Source organism: Nicotiana sylvestris, chromosome 1, assembly GCF_000393655.2.
Source record: "Nicotiana sylvestris chromosome 1, ASM39365v2, whole genome shotgun sequence".
Lineage (NCBI taxonomy): Eukaryota > Viridiplantae > Streptophyta > Magnoliopsida > Solanales > Solanaceae > Nicotiana > Nicotiana sylvestris.
In genome coordinates this window covers 14,042,956-14,066,283 of record NC_091057.1, presented here as the reverse complement: position 1 = coordinate 14,066,283, position 23,328 = coordinate 14,042,956, and the positions used below count along the sequence as shown (strand labels likewise).

The 23,328-nt window shown below is 39.4% G+C and overlaps 1 protein-coding gene across 1 annotated transcript; it reads right to left on the bottom strand.

Moving 5' to 3' along the window:
• Positions 1 to 21,268: 21,268 nt before the first annotated feature.
• Positions 21,269 to 21,796, bottom strand: LOC138890437 (uncharacterized). Its single transcript, XM_070173823.1, has one exon. It carries the CDS (start codon positions 21,794 to 21,796, stop codon positions 21,269 to 21,271), a length of 528 nt encoding a protein of 175 aa, XP_070029924.1.
• Between the last annotated feature and the right edge of the window lie 1,532 nt (positions 21,797 to 23,328).

Below are 23,328 nucleotides of genomic sequence, written 5' to 3'. Positions count from 1 at the left end.
GGGCTATAGCATAGGAAGATCCCAAAATTGGGTGGAATTCCAGTTTTATTATCCTAAAACTCCAAAAACAAGTAATGGTCATGGTGAGACAGAGACTATTATTTTTTAAGTCATTTTTTATGTGCCAACAATATTTTAGGCGATCTGGGTCTCGGGCCCCAGGTAGGGTTGTGCACGGATCGGATCGGATCAGATTTAGCATATTTCAAAATTCGGATTTTGGATTTCGTATTCTAGAAAATACAATTTGAATCCGATCCGAATTATATCGGATCAGATCGGATTTTAAAGTTTGGATCGGATTGGATTTCGGATCGTATTATTATGCCTCAAAGTTGCAAAGTAATATGTATTTTTTCTTTGTAAAAGAGGCAAAACATTAAGAAAAATTCATGTTTATGCAATTATGAGAGTATTATGGTACCAATTTAGCTAAATCCAGCTATTGTAAAGGTAATAGCTTGGAGGAAGATGTAAAGGAAGTACCGACTATCTGAAATTAAAGTGTAGTAATTATACATGCCCTAATAATTTCGGATCGGATAGGATTAAAATATACCAGTCTGAAATCTGAAATTTTAATAAACAGAATCCGAAATCCGGTCCAATCCGAAATCTGAAATCCAAAATTGAATGGATCGGTTCGAATTTTAAATATCTGATCCGAATGAACAGCCCTAGCCCCAAGCTCATGCAAGAGGCGTGGTTATACCATATGAAAATCTCGGAATCAGGCGGAATTTCAGTTTTATGGCCTTAAAATGCTAAAAACCGAGTAACTGTCATGTCTAGGTGGTGACTATTATTCCTTAGGTCATTTTTTATGGTCCAGCAAAATTTTAGGCGATCCGGGTCCGGTCGCCCAGGCCCATGCAGAAGGCATGGACTATAACTAGGGCTGGGCATAATTTGGTAAATACCGAATTACGGTACCGAAATAAAAAAATTTGGTATTTGGTATACAGTATTTTGGTATTTGGTTTAAGTTTTTTAAAAAATTGGTATTAGGTATGGAATTTCATATTTTAAAATAAAATACCAAAATACCAATACCATACCGAAATATATATTATATTACACAAAACACATATTATCAATTATAGCATAAATATAAATCTAAAATTTTACTTTCCTTTATTCTCAAAATTCATCAATTAACTCTAAACAAGTAACAAGACATTTCTAATGATCAAATATTCTTTAATGTACCATTTTCTCTATTTGGGTCGATATTTGTTAGTTTTGGACAAACTTTTTGTCAACAAATATTTTTCAGTTTTGTATTTTTGAGTACTTTAATTAAGAATATTAGAGTGTATGGCTCTATGCACTAGTTAGTATTCAAACCGAATAAATCGAAGTTACCAAACCGAATAAACCGAAATCGAAAGGAGAAAAATCGTACCATACCAAATTTAATTAGGTACATTATTGGTATAGGATTGTAAGAAACCGAATACCGAACCGAAATATCTAAATACCGTACCGTACCGACCGATGAACACCCCTAGCTATAACAGATAAAAAACTTGGAATTCAGCGGAATTTCAGTTTTATGGCCTAAAGCACCATAAAAGTAGTAACGGTCATGGCGAGGCAGTGACTATTATTCCTTAGGTCATTTTTAACGGACCGACAAAATTTTAGGTGATCCGGGTGCGGGTACTCGAGTCTATGCATGAGGCGTATAACAGACAAAAATCAGCGAAATTCTAATTTTATGGCCTAAAACTTCAAAAAATGAGTAACGATCATAGAGAGGTGGTGACTATTATTCCTTAGGTTATTTTTGATGGACCGATAGGTGATCTGGGTCCTACGCCCGAGCCTATGTAGGAGGCGTGATCTATAGCATACGAAAATCTAGGAATTAGGCAGAATTCCTGTTTATGGCCCTAAAATGCCAAAAAATGAGTAATGGTCATGGAGAGGCAGTGACTATTGTTCCTCTTGTCATTTTTATGGGCCAACAAAATTTTAGGTGATCCGGGTCCAAGCACACTGGCTCATGTTAGAGGCATAGGCTAAATCATACAAAAATCAGGGAATCAGGCGGAATTTTACTTTTATGGCACTAAAATGCCAAAACAATGAGTAACGGTCATGGCGAGGCATCGACTATTGCTCCTTAGGTCAATTTTGATCGGCCAATAAAATTTTAGGTGATTCGGGTCTGGGTACCTAAGTATGTGCAAGAGGCGTGGCCTTAAACATACGAAAGTCTGGAAATTGAAAGGAATTCCAGTTTTATGGCCCTAAAACGCCAAAAACTGAGTAACGGCCATGTAGAGGCGGTAATTATTGTTTCTTAGGTTGTTTTAATGGGCTTGCAAAATTTTAGGCAATCTGGGTTTGGGCGCTTGGCCCTATGTTGGAGGCGTGGGCTATATCAGACGGAAATTTAGGATTCTAGCTGAATTCCACTTTTATAATCCTAGAATGCCAAAAAATGAGTAACGATCAGGGTGAGGCAGCAAAAACTGCTCCTTAGGTCATTTTTGATGGGCCGGAAAATGCTTAGGCAATTCGGATATGGACGTCCTGGCCCATGAAGAAGACATGGGCTATTGCACATGAAAATCTGAGAATTGGACGGAATTCTAGTTTTATGACCCTAAAATGCCAAAAAATAGTAAAGGTCATGGTGATGAGGTAATTATTATTCCTTTGGTTGTTTGTTTTATGGTCCAACAAAATTTTGGGTGATCCAGGTCCGGGCTCCCAGGCCCATGCAAGAGGTATGGGCGCACACGAAAATATAAGAATGGGGTAGAATTCCAATTTTATGACCCTAAAATGCCAAAAAATGAGTAGCAGTCATGGCTTGGCGTTAACTATTGTTCCTGAGGTCGTTTTGGATGGTCCGACAAGATTTTAGGCGATCTGGATCCGAACACCTGGCCCATGTAGGAGGTGTGGGCTATAGCACATGAAAATTTGGGAATCAGATGGAATTCCAGTTTATGGCCCTAAAACACCAAAAAACAAGTAACCTTTATGGACAGGTGGTGACTAGTATTACTTAGGTCATTTTTTATGCGCCAGTAAAATTTTAAGCGATCCGAGTCTGGGTGCCCAGGTCCATGTAGTAGGTGTGGGCTACAGCACACAAAAATCTAGGAGACGGGTGGAATATAAGTATTATGGCCTAAAACGCCAAAAAATGAGTAACGTTCATGGCGAGGAGGTAACTATTATTCCTTAGGTCATTTTTTATTTACCAAAAAACTTTTAGGTGATCCACGACAGGGCGCCCAGGGCCATGCAGGAGGCCTCGGCTACAGCACATGAAAATCTAGGATTATGGCGAAATTCCAGTTTTATAGCCCAAAAATGCCAAACAAGCGAGTAATGGTCAAGGTGAGACGGTGACTATTGTTCCTTAGGTCACTTTTTATGGGCCGACAAAGTTTTAGGCAATCCGGGTCCAAGCACCCTGGCTCATGCAGGAGGAGTGGGCTATAGCACATGAAAATTTAGGAATCTGATGAAATTTCATTTTTATGGCCCTTAAACGCCACAAAATGAGTAACGGTTATGGCAAGACGGTGACTATTATTCCTTAGGTCATTTCTTATGGACTGCTAAAATTTTAGGGGATCCGGGCCCGGGCGCCTGGACCCATGCAAGAGGCGTGGGCTATAGCACACGAAAATATAAGAATAAGGCGGAATTCCAGTTTTATGGCCCTAAAACACCAAAAAATGAGTAATGGTCATAGAGAGGCGGTGATTATTATTACTTAGGTCATTTTTTATGGGACAATTTTTTTTTACGTGATCTGGGTCCAAGCGCCCGAGCCCATGCAGGAGGCGTGGGCTATAGCACACGAAAATTTGAGAATCGGATGGAATTCTAGCTTTATAGCCCTAAAAAGCCAAAAACAAGTTACGGTCATGGAGAGGAGGTGACTATCATTCCTTAGGTTTTTTTTGATGGTCCAATAAACTTTTAGACGATCCATGTTCGGACACCCAGGCCCATGCAAGAGGCATGGGCTATAGCATACGAAAATATGAGAATTGCGTGGAATTGCAGTTTTATGACCCTAAAATGTCAAAAAGAGATTAATGGTCACGGAAAGGCAGTGACTATTGTTCCATAGGTCATTTTTGATGGGCCGATAAAATTTTAGGCGATCCAGGTTCGGGCGTTCAGGCCCATGCAAGAGGCGTGAGCTATAACACATGAAAATTTGGGAATCGGGCGGAATTCCAATTTTATGGCCCTAAAATGCCAAAAAACGAGTTACGGTCATGGCGAAGCAATGACTATATTTTCTAAGGTTGTTTTTTAAAATCCGGTAAAATTTTAAGCGATCCGGGTCAGGGTGACCCAGCCCATACAGGAGGCGTGGCTATAGTATAAGAAAATCTAGGAATCAGGCTTACTCCGGGAGATCCCCCTATTCTGCGTATTTACTTTGGGACTACAAAATGGTATTCCGGGAGATCCCTTTGTTCTACAAATATTCTACGTGATCTCCGTTCTTCCTTATGCTTACTAGCTGGTATGAACTATGTTAGGACACTTGAACAAGCATACACATAGCTAAGCACCCTTATCGGATAAGAGGTTCTCTTAGTATTGTTGAGTATAGATGCACACCCTTGTTCTTGCCTTCTATGTAAGAGTGGCTCTATTTGACACGGGAGATGCCAGTATGATTATGAGGTTTAATGAGGGCACATGATGCCCAGTGTTAGGTTCAGGTATTGAGACCCGTGAGTTGTAATTTGTCCGAGAATTGGTACTTTGGGAGTTGTTGACAGAAACCTGATTTAGGTTGTGTTTCTTTTACTCTTCTGTGTTATTTTAAGGTATTCTGCTAATACTTGTTGTTTCCTTTCTTATTGAAAATTTATGTATTGTTAGCCATATTGTGTAGTCTTTATGTAGATCTCATTTCCTGTTGTCCCTATACTTATACTTGTTCAGTTTATTAGACCAATGGGTGTCTCGACTATTTCTCGTCACTAATCCACCGAGGTTAGTCTTGATACTTACTAGGCACCACTGTGGTTTTCCATACTACACGTTTGCACATTTTTATGCAGATCCAGGTATTGATCATTAGTAGTGGTGCAGATTCTTGCTGAGGAGACTCAAGGTATACCTACTACAGCATTCGCAGGTTTCGGAGTCACCTTCCTATTTTGTATTTACACTGTTTTCACTTATTTCCAAACATTTGTATTTAGAAGTTGTAGTAAACTCTATAGAGCTTATGACTTGTACCACCGGTTTTTGGAAATTTGGGTCGTGACAAGTTGGTATCAGAGCTCTAGGTTCATAGGTGCTAAAGTCTTGCGAATCAGTACGGAGATATCTGTACTTATATTCGAGAGACTACGGAACTATTAGGACAATCTCACTTCTTTCATTCCTATCGTGCGAGCTTATTGATCTCGGAGTTTGAACTTTTATAATTCTATTCTATCACAGATGGTGAGGACACGAGCTGCAGTTATCGGTGTCACTGCTCCCGGAGCAGATGTCGCTAGAGGAAGATGCAGAGGCTGACCAGGAGTACGTGCCGCAGCTAGAGCACCTATAAGAGTAGTAGTTGAAGAGTCGCCAGTAGCTCCAGTTGGAGAGGCAGGTATCATAGGTGCCTATTGTTACCCTCGGACTTCAAGAGACTTTAGCACAGTTCCTGGGCATGTTTGGTATATTGGCTCGGGCGGGGTTGATTCCGGTTGCACCAGCTACTTCACAGACCAAGGGAGGGACTCAGACTCCCGCCGCCCACACTCCAGAGCAGCGGGTTCACGTTGGTGAGGTTCCATGTTAAGGTTGTATTGTGGTCCGAGCCCAGCCCGGGACCGGACCGGGATTGCGAGCCCACATAGGCTTTGGCTAAACGGGCTGGCCCGTATGGTCCGGTCCCAAGCGGTCCTAAGAGCCCACTTTGGGTCGGTCCTGCATGTAGAGACCGCGAGCCCGGGACTGGCTAGCGGGCCCAACATCTATTTTTCAATTTTTTTTTAAAAAATTGGACAACGGTTGGAAGTTTAAAAACTAGTCATTGGCCTGCCAATTTAGCCGTTTGGCTTTTTAGAAAATAGCCATTTGCCCCCAAACTTTGTTTTAACCCCAAACTTTTTATAATTACATTTTTTCCCTATTCTCAACTATAAATACCCCCTCATTCTTTCATTTTTACTCACAAAATCACCAATCTCTCTCTAATTTTCTTCTATAATTGCTTACTTTATTATTGCAATTTGTGAAAAATTGTGAAGTTGGTGAATTGAAGTATTCAAGTCTTCAACGATATACAATTTTCAAAAAGTTGTTCGTCAATTCGGTAAATTCATTCCAACTCTTAGGTTTTAATATTATAGTTTTGTTTGTTTTAGTTTGTATAATTATAATTAATATGGCATTTTCTTTGACTAGACACATAAAGAGACACCCTAAAGATAAAGCTAGATTTCTTCAAATGAAAGTTGTGGGAGAGGGGACAAGTGTAGGTACTCAGGTTAACCCTAGTACCGGGTCAAATCTAGTTCAACCGGGAATTAACACTATTACCAGTGGCATTTTATATTACGATCCAAATAAAGATCGTGAAGAATTGGCAAAAATTGTTACTGTTATGTGCTTACCCTATAGTTTTCCTTCTATCCCTCAAGGTGATAATATTGGTGATAGTTCACAACTAAATGAACTTCAAGTTTATTTGTTGCAGGGACTTGAATCAGAGAATCCCAGACGATCCTTTGATGTTTTGGAATGGTGGAAGGACAAAGAAAAACACTATCTGATTCTTTCAAGGATGGCTAGAGATATTTTAAGTATTCAAGCTTCAACAGTGGCATTGGAGAGCGCTTTCAATCAAGTGAGACTTCAAATCAGTGATCATAGAGCGTCTATGAGGGAGAGCTTGGAAAAATCAGTACTCTTCAGAGATTGGATCCGTTCGAAAAGAAGAAATTTTGGACTTGTTGAATCACAACTGGAGATAGACGAAGCTTATGAAGAAATTCTAGCGGAACTTGCGGAGGATGCTACTTCACCCAGAAGCGGTGATGAACAAGCTTTTTTTCCGCCACCACCAACGGAAATTCCTCCGAACCTTGAAGGATTTATGAAATTTGTTAGAGATAATATGTAGACTAATATGTAACTTGTATTTTGGCACATATTCATTAGTTTTTTTCCTTTTAATGGTGGTATTAGCACCTTGTTGTGCTCGTTCCATTGGGGGAAGAAAGACTGAAGATATTGCAATTTTTTGTTAATGTCGTAATAATAAAAATTATAAGTCATTCCCTTGAATATTTGTTTACAATTTTTTTGTTTAAATTTGAATTAGAAGATTTAAGTCACAATTATATAATATAATTTACAAGAAATTGCCTTAGATAAAAACAATTTTAAAAAAATAGCCCGGAACACTTAGGCCCGTGGTCCCGACCCATTTAGCCCAGGACCATGTGGGCTTAGGCCCACAGTGCGCCGGTTCCACCCTCTAGGACCGTTAAGCCTAGGACCTCTTGGGCCCGGCCTGCCAGAGCCCGAGATTATTTGGTCCGACCCGTTTAGCCCATTTAGGCCTGGGGCCGGACCACAATACAACCTTATTCCATGTGTTATGGAGACACAGCCTATGGTTTCAATTCAGCTCATGGTCAGGGCAACAGCATCCGAGGAAGGTCAGCTTAGATTTGTAAGGTTCAAAAAATATGACCCTCCTACATTCAGCGGTTTGGCTTCAGAGAGTGCACAAGGTTTTCTAGAGGAGTGCCATATCATTCTCCGCACTGTGGGTATGGTTGAGACGAGTGGGGTTGCTTTTACTACATTCTAGCTTAAGGGAGCGACTTATTAGTGGTGACGGGCATATGAATTGGGTAGCCCGACTAATGCAACTTCACTTACATGGGTTCAGTTTTTAGAGATGATTTTTAGAGAGTTTATACCTCAGCCCGTTCGGGATGCATGGCGCGCAAGGTTTGAGCAGTTGCGCTAGGGCACTATGTCAGTATTAAAATATGCCATCAAATTCAGTTATTTGGCCAGACATGCACTAGCCTTGGTCGCTATAGTTAAAGGGCGAGTCCGTAGATTCATTGAGGGGCTCAGGCATGATATTCAGTTAAGCATAGCTCGAGAGTTAGAGTCAAATGTTTTACTCTAGCAGGTGGTAGGGATTACTCGTCGGTTAGAGGGCATGTGGGACCGGGAGCGAGAGGACAGACGAGATCAGGAGAGAGAGTACAGGGAGGCGAGGAAGCCTCGTAGACTGAAGAGATCTGTTGGTCCTTATTTTGGAGGTAGAGTGCGACATGGTAGAGGTTTCGTGGGTCAGCCAGTTCAGTTTATGCTTCAGGCTTCGCATAGTGATTAAGGTGTTCTTGGGTCTTAGAGTACTCGTACCGCACAATTCCCATAGCCATATCAGCAGCGAGGTTGCTTTGAGAGTAGAGATACTAGCCATAGGGTGAGAGATAGACTCCGGACAAATGTGTCACAGACTCCGGACAGATATGTCATAGAGAGGTATTTAGGTGAGTAAAGGGCGCCCAAGAGGGGGAGGCCCGACCCGTTAATGTATTTCATATGGTAGGCTTGAGGCTGCTGCGTTAGATGATGTCATACAGCTATGCTTTTGATTGTTACAGAAGGGCACCATTCGTTTTGTTTCGGTTTTGCTTATCGGGACAAGTTCCCTTATTTGTTGCCCCACTTATGGGTGAGATTCATGATTTGCACCCTGTTTATATGTTTGCCCTATTGGGGAAATTCTATGAGTTCTAGCCCATGTCTATCGTTTGTTTTTATTCATTAATGAGAGTTACGAGACTAGTAGTGAGTTCCTATTGTCCATTATGGTAGGTTTTGATGTGATTCATGAGTATTCTTGGTTACGAATTTTGATTTGATGCTCCACCGGGGTGAAAGTTCAGTGAGTGTTATTATTTTATTGGTAGAACTGAGTTAGTGGAAGATTTCAATTGGTATTCGACCTATGATTTAGAGTTAATGGCGAGACCCTCGTGATTTCATGTGATTTGATATGTTGAGTCGGCTGCGTGCCGTGGTGGAGAGTTATATCAGGATGAGATCCTTGTGATTTGTTCATATACTTTAATTTTATTTCCTTGTAAATTGTTTCGTAGAATAGTACTGGTAGAGAGTTGTGCATGTCGAGCTTGTTTGATATTTCTCTTATGTGTTTCCTTTTGCATATTCAGTCATTTTCGTTATGTGTGTCTCGAGTTCTTGCCTTGCAGGATATGTGCCTGGTGGTGTTGGTTGTGACTTGTTGATTCGGGTATATAGTTATGAGGCCTTCCTGGTTCTTGCATCATCGTCAGTGTTATGGAGTTCTGAAATAGGGTTCTACTGGATATGAGGCTAATTGTCGGTGTTGGATTTGATTTCAGGAAGCTACTGTGATAAAAAGTGGTATTATAGGCCTATGTGTGGAGTATTATGTTGTGTGGTCGTACCTTGTGGGTGTAGGCATGAGTAGCTATAGCTGATTGAGATTGGTACTGGATATGGAATTTAAATCGGGTCTTTTGGAAATAAATGGAAGGTGAGGATTTTGGCTATAAGGCTTATCGGTGTTGGCAGAAAGGCAAAAATTCAGTTGGGATGGTATCATCATGTTTATGTGGGTTTGGGTGATGTGGGGTCACCCGCTGGTGTATGTTGGAAGTATGCATTCAGTGATTTGATGAGTTCGAGGCTAATCTTGGCACGTTCGAGGACGAACACTTATTTAAGAGGGGGAGGATGTAATGACTCGACCAGTCGTTTTGAGAATTTAAGCTCTGTTCAGCGGCATAAGGTCTTGAGCGGCTGCGTATTATATGTTTCGACTTGCGTGCGTGGTCGAATTCTGTTACCGGGCGATTCAGATTAAAATTGGAAGAAGAATTTTAGATTTAAGCGGTAAAAAGTTGATCGGAATTTGACTTTTGAGTAAACGGCTCCGGAATGAGTTCTGGATGATTTCTATAGCTTTGTATGGTTATTTGGGACTTAGGCGTGCGTCCGGATTTGGATTTTGTAGGGTAAATTGAAGCTTTTTGGAGAAAGTTTAAAAAGTTGAAGTTTGGAAGATACAGAAGTTTGACCAATAGTTGACTTTTGGAATATCAGGGCCGGAATGCGATTTCGATAGTTGGAATAGCTCTGTCATGTCATTTGTGACTTGTCTGCAAAATTTGGTGTCACTCCGGGTTGAATTGATTGGTTTTGGCACGAGTTTTTGAAGTTGGAAGATTTGGAAGTTCATAGTCCAATTCATGGTGCGATTCGTAGATTCGGCGTGTTTTGATGTGATTTGAGACCTCGAGCAAGTCCGTGTTGGGTTATGGAACTTGTTTCTGTGTTTAAACGGGGTCCCTGGGGACTCGGGTGTGTTCCGGAAGGGCTATGGGCCATTTTCTCCTATTTTGAACTATTGTTACCTGTCATCTAGTTTTCTTCTTTACTTTCGCTTCTGCTCCTCCGCGTTCGAAAAGAGTAATTTTGGAGAGAGAATAAATTGTTCATCGCATTCACATGACCTCGTTCGCAATTGCAAAAGTCTGTTTACTCCTTGGCGTTTGCATCTTCTCTGTCCGTGTTCGCATAGTTCTTTCATCTAGGTAGCAAATTATTCCTCAAATGCGATCGCATCTTCTAGTTTACGATCGCAAAGTGTGCCTTTGGGCAGCAGATAATTCCTTCACTGTGCGATCGCTAAGTCCTTTCGCGATCTTGTAGCACATTTTGGATATTAGCCATTTTCCTTCTACGCGATCGCATCATTTCTTCCGCGGTCGTGATTTACAAATACCTAGGCAGGCAGAATATATTCCCTAATTGAGGGTTAGACCATTTTTACCATATTTTGAGTTGTAATGCTCGGTTTTGAGCGATTCTTTTTGGGTTTTCAAGCAAATCCATTGGGTAAGTGTTCTTCACCTAGAATTAAAGATATTCCATGATTATATCTTTGTTTTTGTCATTTAATTTGTGTTTTGAGTTGAGGAAAATATTGGTTTTTGAAGAAAATTCTCAAAATGAAAAATCATGATTTGAGAGACGAAAGGGTATCGGAATTTGATAATTTTTATATGGTTGAACTTATATTGGAATGGGTATTCAGATTTTGTAAAATTTATCGGGTTCCGAGGTGCGGGCCCGGGGGTCGACTTTTGGACCGATTATTAAAATTTGATAAAAATTGAGACGATATGATAAGGAATAGTTTCTTCTGTGTTTTATTTGTGCTTTGAAGTTATTCGGTTAGATTTGAGCCATCCGGAGGTGATTTCACCCGAGAGGTTCATTTTAGAGTTTCAGTTTGTCTTCTTTGAGGTAAGTATCTTGCCTAACCTTGTGTGGAGGATTTTCCCTTACGATTTGAGTCTTCTATGTTGATTGTAGTCCGTGTACCCGAGGTGACGAGTGTGTGCTCGGGCTTATTTGTGGAAAACTGGCCTTTTAGGGTTCGTAGGTCCTTATATTCACTAAGTAGGAAGTCGTTCTTGATATGATTGAGTTTCCATTTGCTAGTTTCACCTCTACATGCTTAATTGGAATTAATTGCTTCATGATCCACGCTTATTGCCTATTTGACTCTTATTTGACTTAACTGAAGATTCGTATCACTCTTATTATCATGCGATCTTTTCATAAATGTCTACATTTAACTGAAATTATTACTATCTCATCCTATATTTTTAGTCTTAATTGAGGTTGCGATTATCTTTCAGTCGCTTATCCTTAATTGAATTGTTGAATAACCTTCGTAATTGTTCAACCTTAAGTTGCTCTCTTTACGCCTGGAATTCTTTACTATGGTTATTCCTTATGAATAAGTTCTACTGTTTCGTTGTGATTTTAAGTTCTTGAGTTGATTTTCTTGTCGTACTTTGTATTATTTTCATTGTGCTGTTGTACTTGTTGTGGTGATGCACGAGGTTTCTGCCATGCTGTAACTGATATCTCTGTTGGTTGCGCTGCACTTTTATTTTGAGACTACGAGGCAGTACCTCTGGAGATCTCCTTGCACTTTTATTTTGAGACTACGAGGCGGTACCTCGAGCGATCTCCTTGCTCTTTTATTTTAGGACTACGAAGCGGTACTCCGGGAGATCCCCCTGTCTTGCATATTTATTTTGGGACTACGGAGCGATACTCCGGAAGATCCTCATGTTCTGCATATTTACTTTGGGACTACAAAATGGTATTTCGGGAGATCCCCCTATTCTGCAAACATTCTATGTGTTGTCTGTTCTTTCCTTATGCTTACTAGCTAGTATGAACTATGTTAGGACACTTGCACAAGCATACACGTAGCTAAGCACCCTTATCGGATAAGAGGTTCTCTTGATATTGTTGAGTATAGATGCATACCTTTGTTTACTTGCCTTCTATGTGAGAGTGGCTCTGTTTGGCACAGGAGATGTCAACATGATTATGAAGTGTGATGAGGGCACATGATGCCCAGTATTAGGGTCATGTATTGAGACCCGTGAGTTGTGATTTGTCTGAAAATTGGTACTTCGTGGAGTTGTTGACTGAAACCTGAGGTGAAATCGGTTGTAGTTGCTGAGTTACTACTCGTCCTTACCATATATGTGGTTCCAAATTTAGGTTGTGTTTCATTTACTCTTCTGTGTTATTTTAAGGTATTCCACTGATACTTGTTGTTTCCTTTCTTATTGCAAATTTTTGTATTGTTAGCCATATTGTATAGTCTTTATGTAGATCTCATTTCTAGTGTCCCTATACTTATACTTGTTTAGTTTATTAGACCAGTGGGTGTCACGACTGTTCCTCGTCACTATTCCACAGAAGTTAGTTTTGATACTTACTGGGTACTATTGTGGTGTGCTCACACTACACTTTAGCACATGTTTATGCAGATCCAGGTATTGATCGTTAGTAGTGGTGTGGATTCTTGCTGCAGAGACTCAAGGTAAACTGCTACAGCATTCGCAGGCTTCGGACTCACCTCTCTATTTTGGATTTGCACTGTTTTAACTTATTTCCAAACAGTTGTATTTAGAAGTTGTAGTAAACTATGTAGAGCTTGTAACTTGTACCACCGATTTTGGGAAATTTGTCAATTTTGTAGAGGTTTCTATTTCAAGACGTCTAAATTGTATTTATTATTGTTGTTATTCACTACAAGTTAGGCTTACCTAGTCCCTAAAACTAGGTGCCATCACGATATCCAAATGGAGGGAAAGTTGGGTCGTGACATGTTGCATTGATTATTTTTTATGCTTCGGAAAATCTTTTGGCGACCAGGTCCAGGCTCCCGGGCTCATGCAGGAGGCGTGGGCTATAACACACGAAAATCTGGGAATAGGGCAGAATTCCCATTTTATGACCCTAAAACGCCAAAAATCGAGTAGCGGTCATGGCTTGTCGGTAACTATTGTATCTTAGGTTGTTTTGGATGGTCCGACCAAATTTTAGGCGATCCGAGTCCAATCACCCGGGCCCATGAAGGAGGCGTGAGCTATAGCACATGAAAATTTGGGACTCAGATGGAATTACAGTTTTATGGCCCTAAAACGCCAAAAAATGAATAACGATTATGGTGAGGTGGTGACTATTATTCCTTAGGTTATTTTTAATGGTCCGCCAAAATTTTAGGCGATCCGGGTCTAGGCGCCCAGGCCCATGCAGGAGGCGTGGGCTATAGCACAGGAAAATTTGGGAATTAGGCGAAATTTCAGTTTTATGGTCCTAAAACGCCAAAAAACAAGTAACAGTCATGGCGAGGCAGTGACTATTGTTCCTTAGGTCATTTTTGATGGGCCGAAAATTTTTAGGCGATCCTTGTCTGGCCCCCCAGGGCCATGCATCAGGCATAGGCTATACCACACAAAATCTGGGAAACGGGCGGAATTTTAGTTTTATGGCCTAAAACGCCAAAAATTAAGTAACGGTCATGGCAATATGATGACTATTATTTCTTATGTCATTTTTTATTTACCGACAAAATTTTAGGTGATCCGGGTCCGGGCTCCAGGGCGGAGGCGTGAGCTATAGCACATGAAAATCTAGGATTTAGGTGGAATTCCTGTTTTATAGCACTAAAATGCCAAACAAACGAGTAATGGTCAAAGTAAGGTGGTGACTACTATTTCTTAGGTTGCTTTTTATGGACTGACAAAATTTTAGGTGATCTGAGTCCAAGCACCCGGGCCCATACAGGAGGCGTGGACTATAGCACATGAAAATTTTGGAATCGGATGGAATTTCAGTTTTATGGCCCCAAAACGCCAAAAAATGAGTAATGGTTATGGAGAGGCAGTGCCTTTAATTCCTTAGGTTTTTTTATGGGATGACAAAATTTTAGGTGATCCGGGTCCAAGCGCCCGAGCCCATGCAGGAGGCATGGGCTATATCACACGAAAATTTGAGAACGGGATGGAATTCCAGCTTTATGGCCTTAAAATGCCAATAACGAGTAATGGTCATGGCGATGCGGTGACTATTATTCCTTAGGTTATTTTTGATGGACCGACAAACTTTTAGACGATCCAAGTCCGAACGCCCGGGCCCATGCAAGAGGCGTGGGCTATGGCACACGAAAATTTGAGAATTGGGCAGAATTGCTATTTTATGGCCCTAAAATGTCTAAAAGGTAGTAACGGTCACAGTGAAGTGGTGACTATTATTCCATAAGCGATTTTCGATGAGCTGATAAAATTTTAGGCGATCCGGGCCCGGGCGCTCGGTCCAAGCAGGAGGCGTAGGCTATAACACAGAAAAATCCGGAAATCTGGAGGAATTCCAATTTTATGGCCCTAAAATGCCAAAAAAACGAGTTACGATCATAGCGAAGCAATGACTATTTTTCTTAGGTTTTTTTTATAAGCTGGTAAAATTTTAGGCGATCCATATCAGGGTGCCCGAGCTTATGTTGGAGGCGTGGGCTATAGCACAATAAAATATGTGAATCGGGCGAAATTTTATCTTTCTGGCCCAAAAATGCCAAAAAAGTAACGGTCAAGGTGAGATGGTGAGTATATTTCCTTTGGTCATTTTTGATTGGCAAGAAAAATACCAGGCGATCAGGATTCGGGCGTACATGCTCATGCAGGATACGTGAGCTATAACTAACGAAAATGTGGGAATCGGGCGAAAATATACTTTTATGGAACTAAAATGCCAAAAAATAAGTAATGGTCATAGTGAGGCAGGTGACTCTTGTTCCTTAGGTCATTTTGATAGGACAAAAAAAATCGAGGCGATCTCGGCTCGGGTGCATGGGCCTATGCAAGATGCATGGGCTACAACACATAAAAATCTGGGAATCGGAAGGAATTCCAGTTTTATATCCCTAAAATGCCTAAAATCGAGTAACGAACATGGCGAGGCGGTGACTATTTTATGGGCGATAAAGTTTAGGCAATCCAGGTCCAGCAACATGGCCATACAGGAATCATGGGCTATAGCATACGAAAATCTGGAAATCAAAAGGAATTCGAGTTTTATGGCCCTAAAACGCCAATAACGAGTAACAGTCATGGCGTGGCAGTGAATATTATTCCTTAGGTCATTTTTATTGGGCCTGCAAAATTTTAGGCGATCCGGATTTGAGCGCCTAGCCCTATGTAGAAGGTGTGGGCTATAACACACGAAAATCTGGGAATCTAGCTTAATTCAAGTTTTATGACCCTAAAATGCTAAAAAGGAATAATTGTCATGGCGAGGCGGAAACTATTATTCCTTAGGTCTTTTTTGATAGGCCAGAAATTTTTTAGGGAATTCGGGTCCAGACACCAGGGCCCATGCAGGAGGCGCGGGCTATTCACACGAATATATGGGAATCAGATGAAATTCAGTTATTTGGCCCTGCCCTAAAATGCCAGTAAATGTGTAACGGTCATGAAAAGGAAGTAACTATTGTTTCTTAGGTTATTTTTTATTGTCTGGTAAAATTTTGGGCGATCTAGATTCGGGCACCCAGGCCCATGTAGTAGGTATGGTCTATAGCTCATGAAAATCTAGGAATCTGGGGAATTTCAGTTTGATGGCCCTAAAACGCCAAAAAAATGAAAAGCAATCATGGCTTGACGGTAACTATTGTTTCTTATGTCGTTCTTTATGGTCTGGCAAAATTTTAGGCGATTCAGGCCTAGATGCCCGGCCCATATAGGAGGCGTGGGCTATAGCACAAGAAAATCTGAAAATCGGGTGTAATTCTAGTTTTGTAGCCCTAAAACTCCAAACAATTGAGTAACGGTCATGGTGAGGCAGTGACTATTATTACTTAGGGTTTTTTTATGGGTCGACAATATTTTAGGTGATCGGGGTCAAGGCACCTAGGTCCATGCAGGAGGCGTGGGCTATAACACACGAAATTATGAGAATCGGGAGGAAAGTTTTATGGCCCTAAAACGCCATAAAATGAGTAACAGTCATGGCGAGGTGTGACTACTATCCTTAGGTAATTTTTGATGGGCTAGAAAAATTTTAGGCGATTCCGGGAGCCCCGGTCCATGAAGGAGGCGTAGGCTATAGCACACGAAAATCTGGAAATTATGCGAAATTCCAATTTTATAGCCTAAAATGCCAAAAAACAAGTAACGTTCATGGAGAGGCAGTGACTATTGTTCCTTAGGTTATTTTCTATGGACCGGAAAAATTTTAGGCGTGGTTCAGTGAGCCCGAGCCCATGCAGGAGGTGTGGGGTATAGCACACAAAAATTTGGAAATCTAGCTGAATTCCGGTTCTATGACTCTAAAATGTCAAAAAATAATTAATGGTCATGAAGAGGCGATGAATATTGGTCCTCAGATCATTTTTTATTGGACGAAAATTTTTAGGCGATCTGGGTCCAAGCGCCTATGCCATGCAGGAGGCATGGGCTATAGTACACGAAAATTTGGGGATTAGATGGAATTCGTATTTTATGGCCCTAAAATTCCAAACAAACAAGTAATAGTCAAGATGAGGCAGTGACTATTATTCCTTAGGTTGTTTTTGATGGACTGGCAAAATTTACTCAATCCAAGTCCGGACGCTTGGGCCCATGCAAGAGGCATGGGCTATAGCACGCGAAAATCTGATAATCGGCAAAATTGTAGTTTTATGGCCCTAAATATCGAAAAAGAAGTAACGGTCACGGAGAGGCGGTGACTATTGTCCCATAGGTCATTTTTTATGTGGCGATAAAATTTTAGATGATCCGGGTCCGGACGCCCGTGCCCATGCAGAAGCGGTCATTGCACAGCGGTGGCTATTGTTCCTTAAGTTGTTATTATAGGCTGGCAAAATTTTAAGTGATCCGAATAAGGGTTCCCAAACCCATGCAGGAGGTGAGGGCTATAACACACGAAAATATGGGAATCGGGCGGAGTTCTAGTTTTATGGCCCTAAAATGCAAAATAAAATAAGTAACGGTCATGGTGAGGCGTTGACTATATTTTCTTCTTTTGTTTTGATGGGACGGAAAAATATTAGGTGATCTAGATCCGTGCACACAGGCTCATGCAGGAGGTGTGGGCTATAACATACAAAAATTTGGGAATCGAGCGGAATTATACTTTTACGACACTAAAATGCCAAAAAACCAGTAACGGTCAAAGCAAGGCAGTGACTATTGTTCCTTTGGTTGTTTTTGATAGGTCGGTAACATTTTAGGAGATCCGAGTTCGGGTGTCTGGGCCAATACAAAAGGTGTGGGCTACAACACACAAAAATCTAGGAATCGGAAGGAATTCCAGTTTTATTTTCCTAATATGCCAAAAATCGAGTAACGCACATGGAGAGGTGATGACTATTATTCCTTAGGTAATTTTTTATGGGCCGATAAATTTTAGGCGATCCAGGTCCAGCCCTGAGCCCATGTAGGAATCATAGGCTATAATGCACGAAAACTTGAAATCAAAAGGAATTTTAGTTTTATGGCCCTAAAACACCAAACAATGAGTAATGCCAATAGCATGACGATGACTATTATTCCTTAGGTCGTTTTCGATAGGCCTGCAAAATTTTAGGCAATGCGAGTTCGGGCGCCTGGCCCTATGTAGGAGGCATGGGCTATAGCACACGACAATCTGGGAATCTGGCTGAATTCCAGATTTATGATTCTAAAATGCCAAAATTGAGTAATGGTCATGGAGAAGCGATGACTATTGTTCCTTAGACCATCTTTTATGGGCCGCAAAATTTTAGGCGATCTGAATCCAAGCGCCTAGGCCATGTAGGAGGCTTGGGAAAAAGAAGATATAAAATAAAGACAGATTGAATTCAAGAAAGAGTTTCTTGAATTTAAGAAGTCTATTTTTGAAGTTGAATCATAGCAATAATAATTAGCTAACAAAGAACTAATCGCAATTGGTAGAGAACTGGAAACAAGAGATATGTTGTGAAACCCGACCCTTTTGAATAACAAGGATAATAATAAGCCTAAACTTATCACATCTTGAATACCTAGAAGTGATCTAAGATTTCAAAAATGGTTTAATCTTAACACCTTAAGTTGATTCTTGAAGGTTGAAAAATAACTCTAAGAGTAGCCACACACAAGAGTGTACGAAAAATCTCACAATTTTTGTTGATATTGTCTATCATAATCTCCCTAAAAACAAAGAAGACACCCCTTTATATAGAGAGGGAGTCAGGAAATTCTACTAGAAAAATAAAGAAAGAAAGTCCAAACTAATTTGGACAAAAAGTTCAACTACCTCAGGATAGGATCTTGAAAGTCCAAACCAATCTTGGAAATCTTAGAAATCTTGGAAAATAAACAAATTCCTAACTACTTTGGACAAAAAGTCCAACTACCTTAGGATAGGATCTTGAAAGTCCAAAACCAATCTTGGAAATCTTAAAAATCTTGGATAAGAAAGAAAGCCCTAACTACTTTGGAAAAATGTCCAACTACCTTTGGATAGGATCTTGAAAGTCCAAAACCATTCTTGGATAGAATCTTGGAAATCTTGAAAATCGTGAAGGAAATTTGCAAGCAACTTGGCACCAACTTTCTCTCAAATTCTAGCAAGACTATTGTACCTTTCTTTGACATCAAGTAAATCCTTTTTATATTATAAAAACGTGACTTTATTTAGGACTTATTATGCTGCAAGTTTGGACACATTTTAGGTGCCAACATGGTCCAAAAGTGGACTGATCAGGACCTTCTTCAAGGGATGTCTCTTGGGATCCAATACTCCTCTTCTTGGAAATAAATTTAGGACTTTAAAACAATTGTAATACCTAGCTAATTCATATCTTTTATCCTTTAGCTCTTTCTCCCAATTAATAACTTCTTTATTTGCACTTGAAGTTTAATGACCTTATTTTTCACTTCTTTAGCTTGATATCTTGTTAAAGGCCATTTTTAAGATTCCAAAGTTTCATTTTTGTCTTTGAATAGAATTGAGATTCCTAGGATGCTATTATTCCCCTCTTTTTGAAGAAAATTCATCCTTGAATTTCAACCTTGCAAGAAACAGAAGACAGACACTAGTACATGACATCAACTAATATGAAAAAATGGTAGGAATAAAACAAGATAGTGACCATGTGTCCACTTAACCCAATTAAGCCTAATAGGTATATATACTCCCCTATAAAGTATATGAAAATCATTATCCCAATAAAATATATACTTACTTAGATTTGTCTAATACAAACCTCTTTTAAGGTAGTCCAAAAATGTGCATGACAAAGAAATTACAAAAGATTGATCACACATCCATTTAAAACAAGTATATGTACCACATTTATCAAATAAGATACTTTTATGATAGCCAAGTGTCAATTACAAAACTCATGAATTCTTCTACATATAAGCTATTCAAAGAAGCACATAAATTCTCAAGAAGGTTAGAAGAAACCATAATTCTCAAAATAAAAGTTTCAGTACATTCAAGCCGAGATTATAACTTTCCCCACTAATATTTCTAAACTACATGGATTATAAACAATTGCTCAAACTGTCATAGAAAGAGTAATAGATAAGCTCATGAAAGAGTATTTGATCACTAACGTCACAATAATCATGCATAGCCTCTTTACTAGTAGAAAATATTTTTATAGGCTCACAATCAACATGACTTGAAGAATGACTTCCTATCATACAACAAAACTCACATCCTAGTGATTTATCATATGAAAACTCATTCTCAAGCTTCTTCTCATAAATTTCATGCTTCTTTCCACAAAGTTGGTATATATAATCATCTATGTCATACTCAATTTCAATAGGAAGTAAATTACTATTGCACTTGAACTTAGATATTATAGTTAATGACTTGATATGCATCAAAATATCATCATCCACAAAAATAATGAAGTCACCAACATAAGAAATAAGAGCGTAGTTCATTACCTCCAAAAATACCTTAGGTGTTCTAGAAAGCCCAAGAAATCAAATAAACCAATTATACATACCATACTTGGACTTATTTACCAATGGGACATCATCACCTTGCATTCTTTTATGCAATGGCTCCAACTTAGCAATTTCTTTAGGGAATGTAAGTAAGGATCAAAATAGTCAAAAGGTTCAACAACAAAGAAATTAACCAAGATTTTATCTTCCACCATCCAACAAAAATAGATTTCGCCAAATTCATGTTGGAATGCAACTAGATCCTTTACCACCATCTCTTGCACCTCACCTCCCCTTTTCAAAAGGTGTTTGAACATGTGGCTGCACAAAATCATAAGAACTAAAACAAGAAAGAGTTAATGTGTTAGGAAGTAAAGACATTTTTTTCTTACTTAAACTCTCTTTGACTTTTATCACAAGACTAACTTTCTCCTCACCCTTAGCCTCTTTTCTCTCACTAAAGTTTTTTTATTTTTCTTCACTCAAGCCCTCTAGTTTTTCTCTCTCTATCTCACATACTTTTGTTATCTCATTGCCTTCTCTCTTTTCTTTTCCCGTAAGCTCACTCTTTTTCTCACTTGACATCCCATTCTCTTCTCTAAACACAACCTCTCCTTTTTCCTCTCTTGGGATGTCGACATGCACTCCCTTGCTCCTCTCATTCTTTTATCTCTCATATTTTTTCATATTCTCTTTAACATTCTTTTCATATTCACAAATTTGAGAAGGAGTCAAAAGTCCAAGAATAAGTTTCTTCCTGTTAACCTCAAAAGAGTATTTTTTTTTGAACATAAAAGCACGATACTTATATTACTTAAAACAAATTACAAGAGGAGGACATAGACTTTAGGGCATTACTATTGCCCATACTTGCTAGGTAAGTACAAACATCAGTAGAGTTAGTTTTAATACTATTACAAAGTTCATGCTTATTCTTTAGTACTTTTTCTTCAGCAAAAAAAAGGAGGACGAGCATGATAAACACATTTGTTACTGGGAGGATGCTTCATTGCTTCTTTTGCCAGTCGATGAGCCACTTCATTTCCTTCCGTAAAATTGTGCTTCAGTATTGGGAGCCTCAGTTGGTGCATTAACCATCTGCATTCAAAAATAATGTTATGGAAATTAGTACAATCTTCATGCATTAGTTTGATAACGTCAGTGCTATCAGTTTCAATTTCCATATTTGTATCATTAAACTCCATTGCAATTCTTAGTCCTTCAAGTAGGGCTAATAATTCTGCATGAATTGAAGAGGAGGCATGTATTGCTTTATGGTAACCTATAATCCAATCTCCATTGCTGTTACGGAATAATCCACCAATTCCTGTTGCATTGTTAGTAGAAGAGAAAGCACCATCACAGTTTAGTTTAATAACATTCTTTGGCAGTTTATACCACTTGATCTTAATTGGAACTTTTTTGGTAGTGAATGGGTTTTTTCCTGTGAAGAAGATATATTCCCCTGCAAAGTGCATGGGTTTTTTCACGTCCAAAGAACAACTAAGGTTATTTATGTTATTATTATTTCTAATTTTTCAAAGTTCCCATATGCAGAATGGGAAGAGAGTTTCCCAACCAATATTATGAGAATTTTGATTGATGAAGGAATCACGAAGATCCCTGAGTCAGTTAACATCGCCAGTAGTGTTAAGGTAGCTGATACCCATGGATTTCCAGAATTGTTGGGTGGAAGTGCAGTGCAAGAAGATGTGTTGGATGTTTTCAATGCCTATTCTGCATATAGTGCATGTGGCATCAATGTTCATACCAATTTTGTATAGATAGGCTCTACGAGGAACACGATTATTAGAGCATTTCTAGAGAAAGATTTTAATTTTGTTAGGACAATGAATGCCCCATATCCATTTATAGGAGTTTGAATAGGGATAAGGATTAGTGAGGAGATTATAGCAAGACTTTGTAGAGAAAATGCCATTTGAGCTTAGTTTCTATCTAAATTCATCACTTTTGTAATTATTAGAGGGAGTTGGAGTAATACTAATATTGTGGATCACTTCGGGAGGTAATTCAAAGGATATTGCCTTTAAGTCCCAATTATTATCCTTAATTAAGCAACCTAGAGAAAGTTTACTCTCACTTTTGCTAAGGAGGCCCTCAATAGAGCTTCTTAGGGAGGAGGAATTACAAATCTATTTGTTGTACCAAATATTCAAACGAGAATTATTTGAGGGGTGCCAAAGGATTCCTTTGTTGCATATTTTCCATCCCTGAAGAATGGATTTCCAGATGAAGGAAGTATTAGTATTAGACGTTGGATGAGCATATTTGGACATAATGAGATGACACCATGGAGTGGAAGGATTTTTTAAAAGTCTCCATACAAGGCCTAAAAGGATAACCAAGTTTTTCTTTTTTGCCTTATGAATACCCAAACCACCCTCTTTTAGATCCTTGGTGACAGTATCCCAACTTATTAGATGAAGCTTTTTTATAGTACTTGTAGAGCCCCAATAAAATTCATTTGTATTTTATCAATGGATTTTAGTGTTTTGGGTAGAAGGAGAGTGTATTGCATTATGTGCGAGGGGATTGCTCCTAGAGTACTTGTTGCTAGGGTGGTACGCCCAGCCATATTAAGAAATGAACATTTCCAGTAAGATAGTCTGGAATGTAACTTGTCCAAGATAAATTGGAAGTCTTTGGTTTTAGGATATTTACTAAGGATTGAAAAGACAAGGTATTTACCAAACTCGGTGGTAGATTTAATGCCAAAAAGAGATGTTAGGAAGTTTGATTGATCTTTTGAGCAAGTTGTTGGAATGACAATTCTAGACGTAGTTTTATTTATGGCTAGCCCAGATTCAATAGAAAAAAAATCCATGCATCTTTTTATGCAAAGGATAGTCTTTTTATTAGCTTTTCCCATAAGAGTTAAGTCATCCGCGAAAAGGATATAGGACAAGGAAGGGCCCATATGGCCAATTTGGATGGGATCCCAATTTCTAAGGTCAACTTGGTGATTAATAAGTCTAGAAAGTAGTTCAAT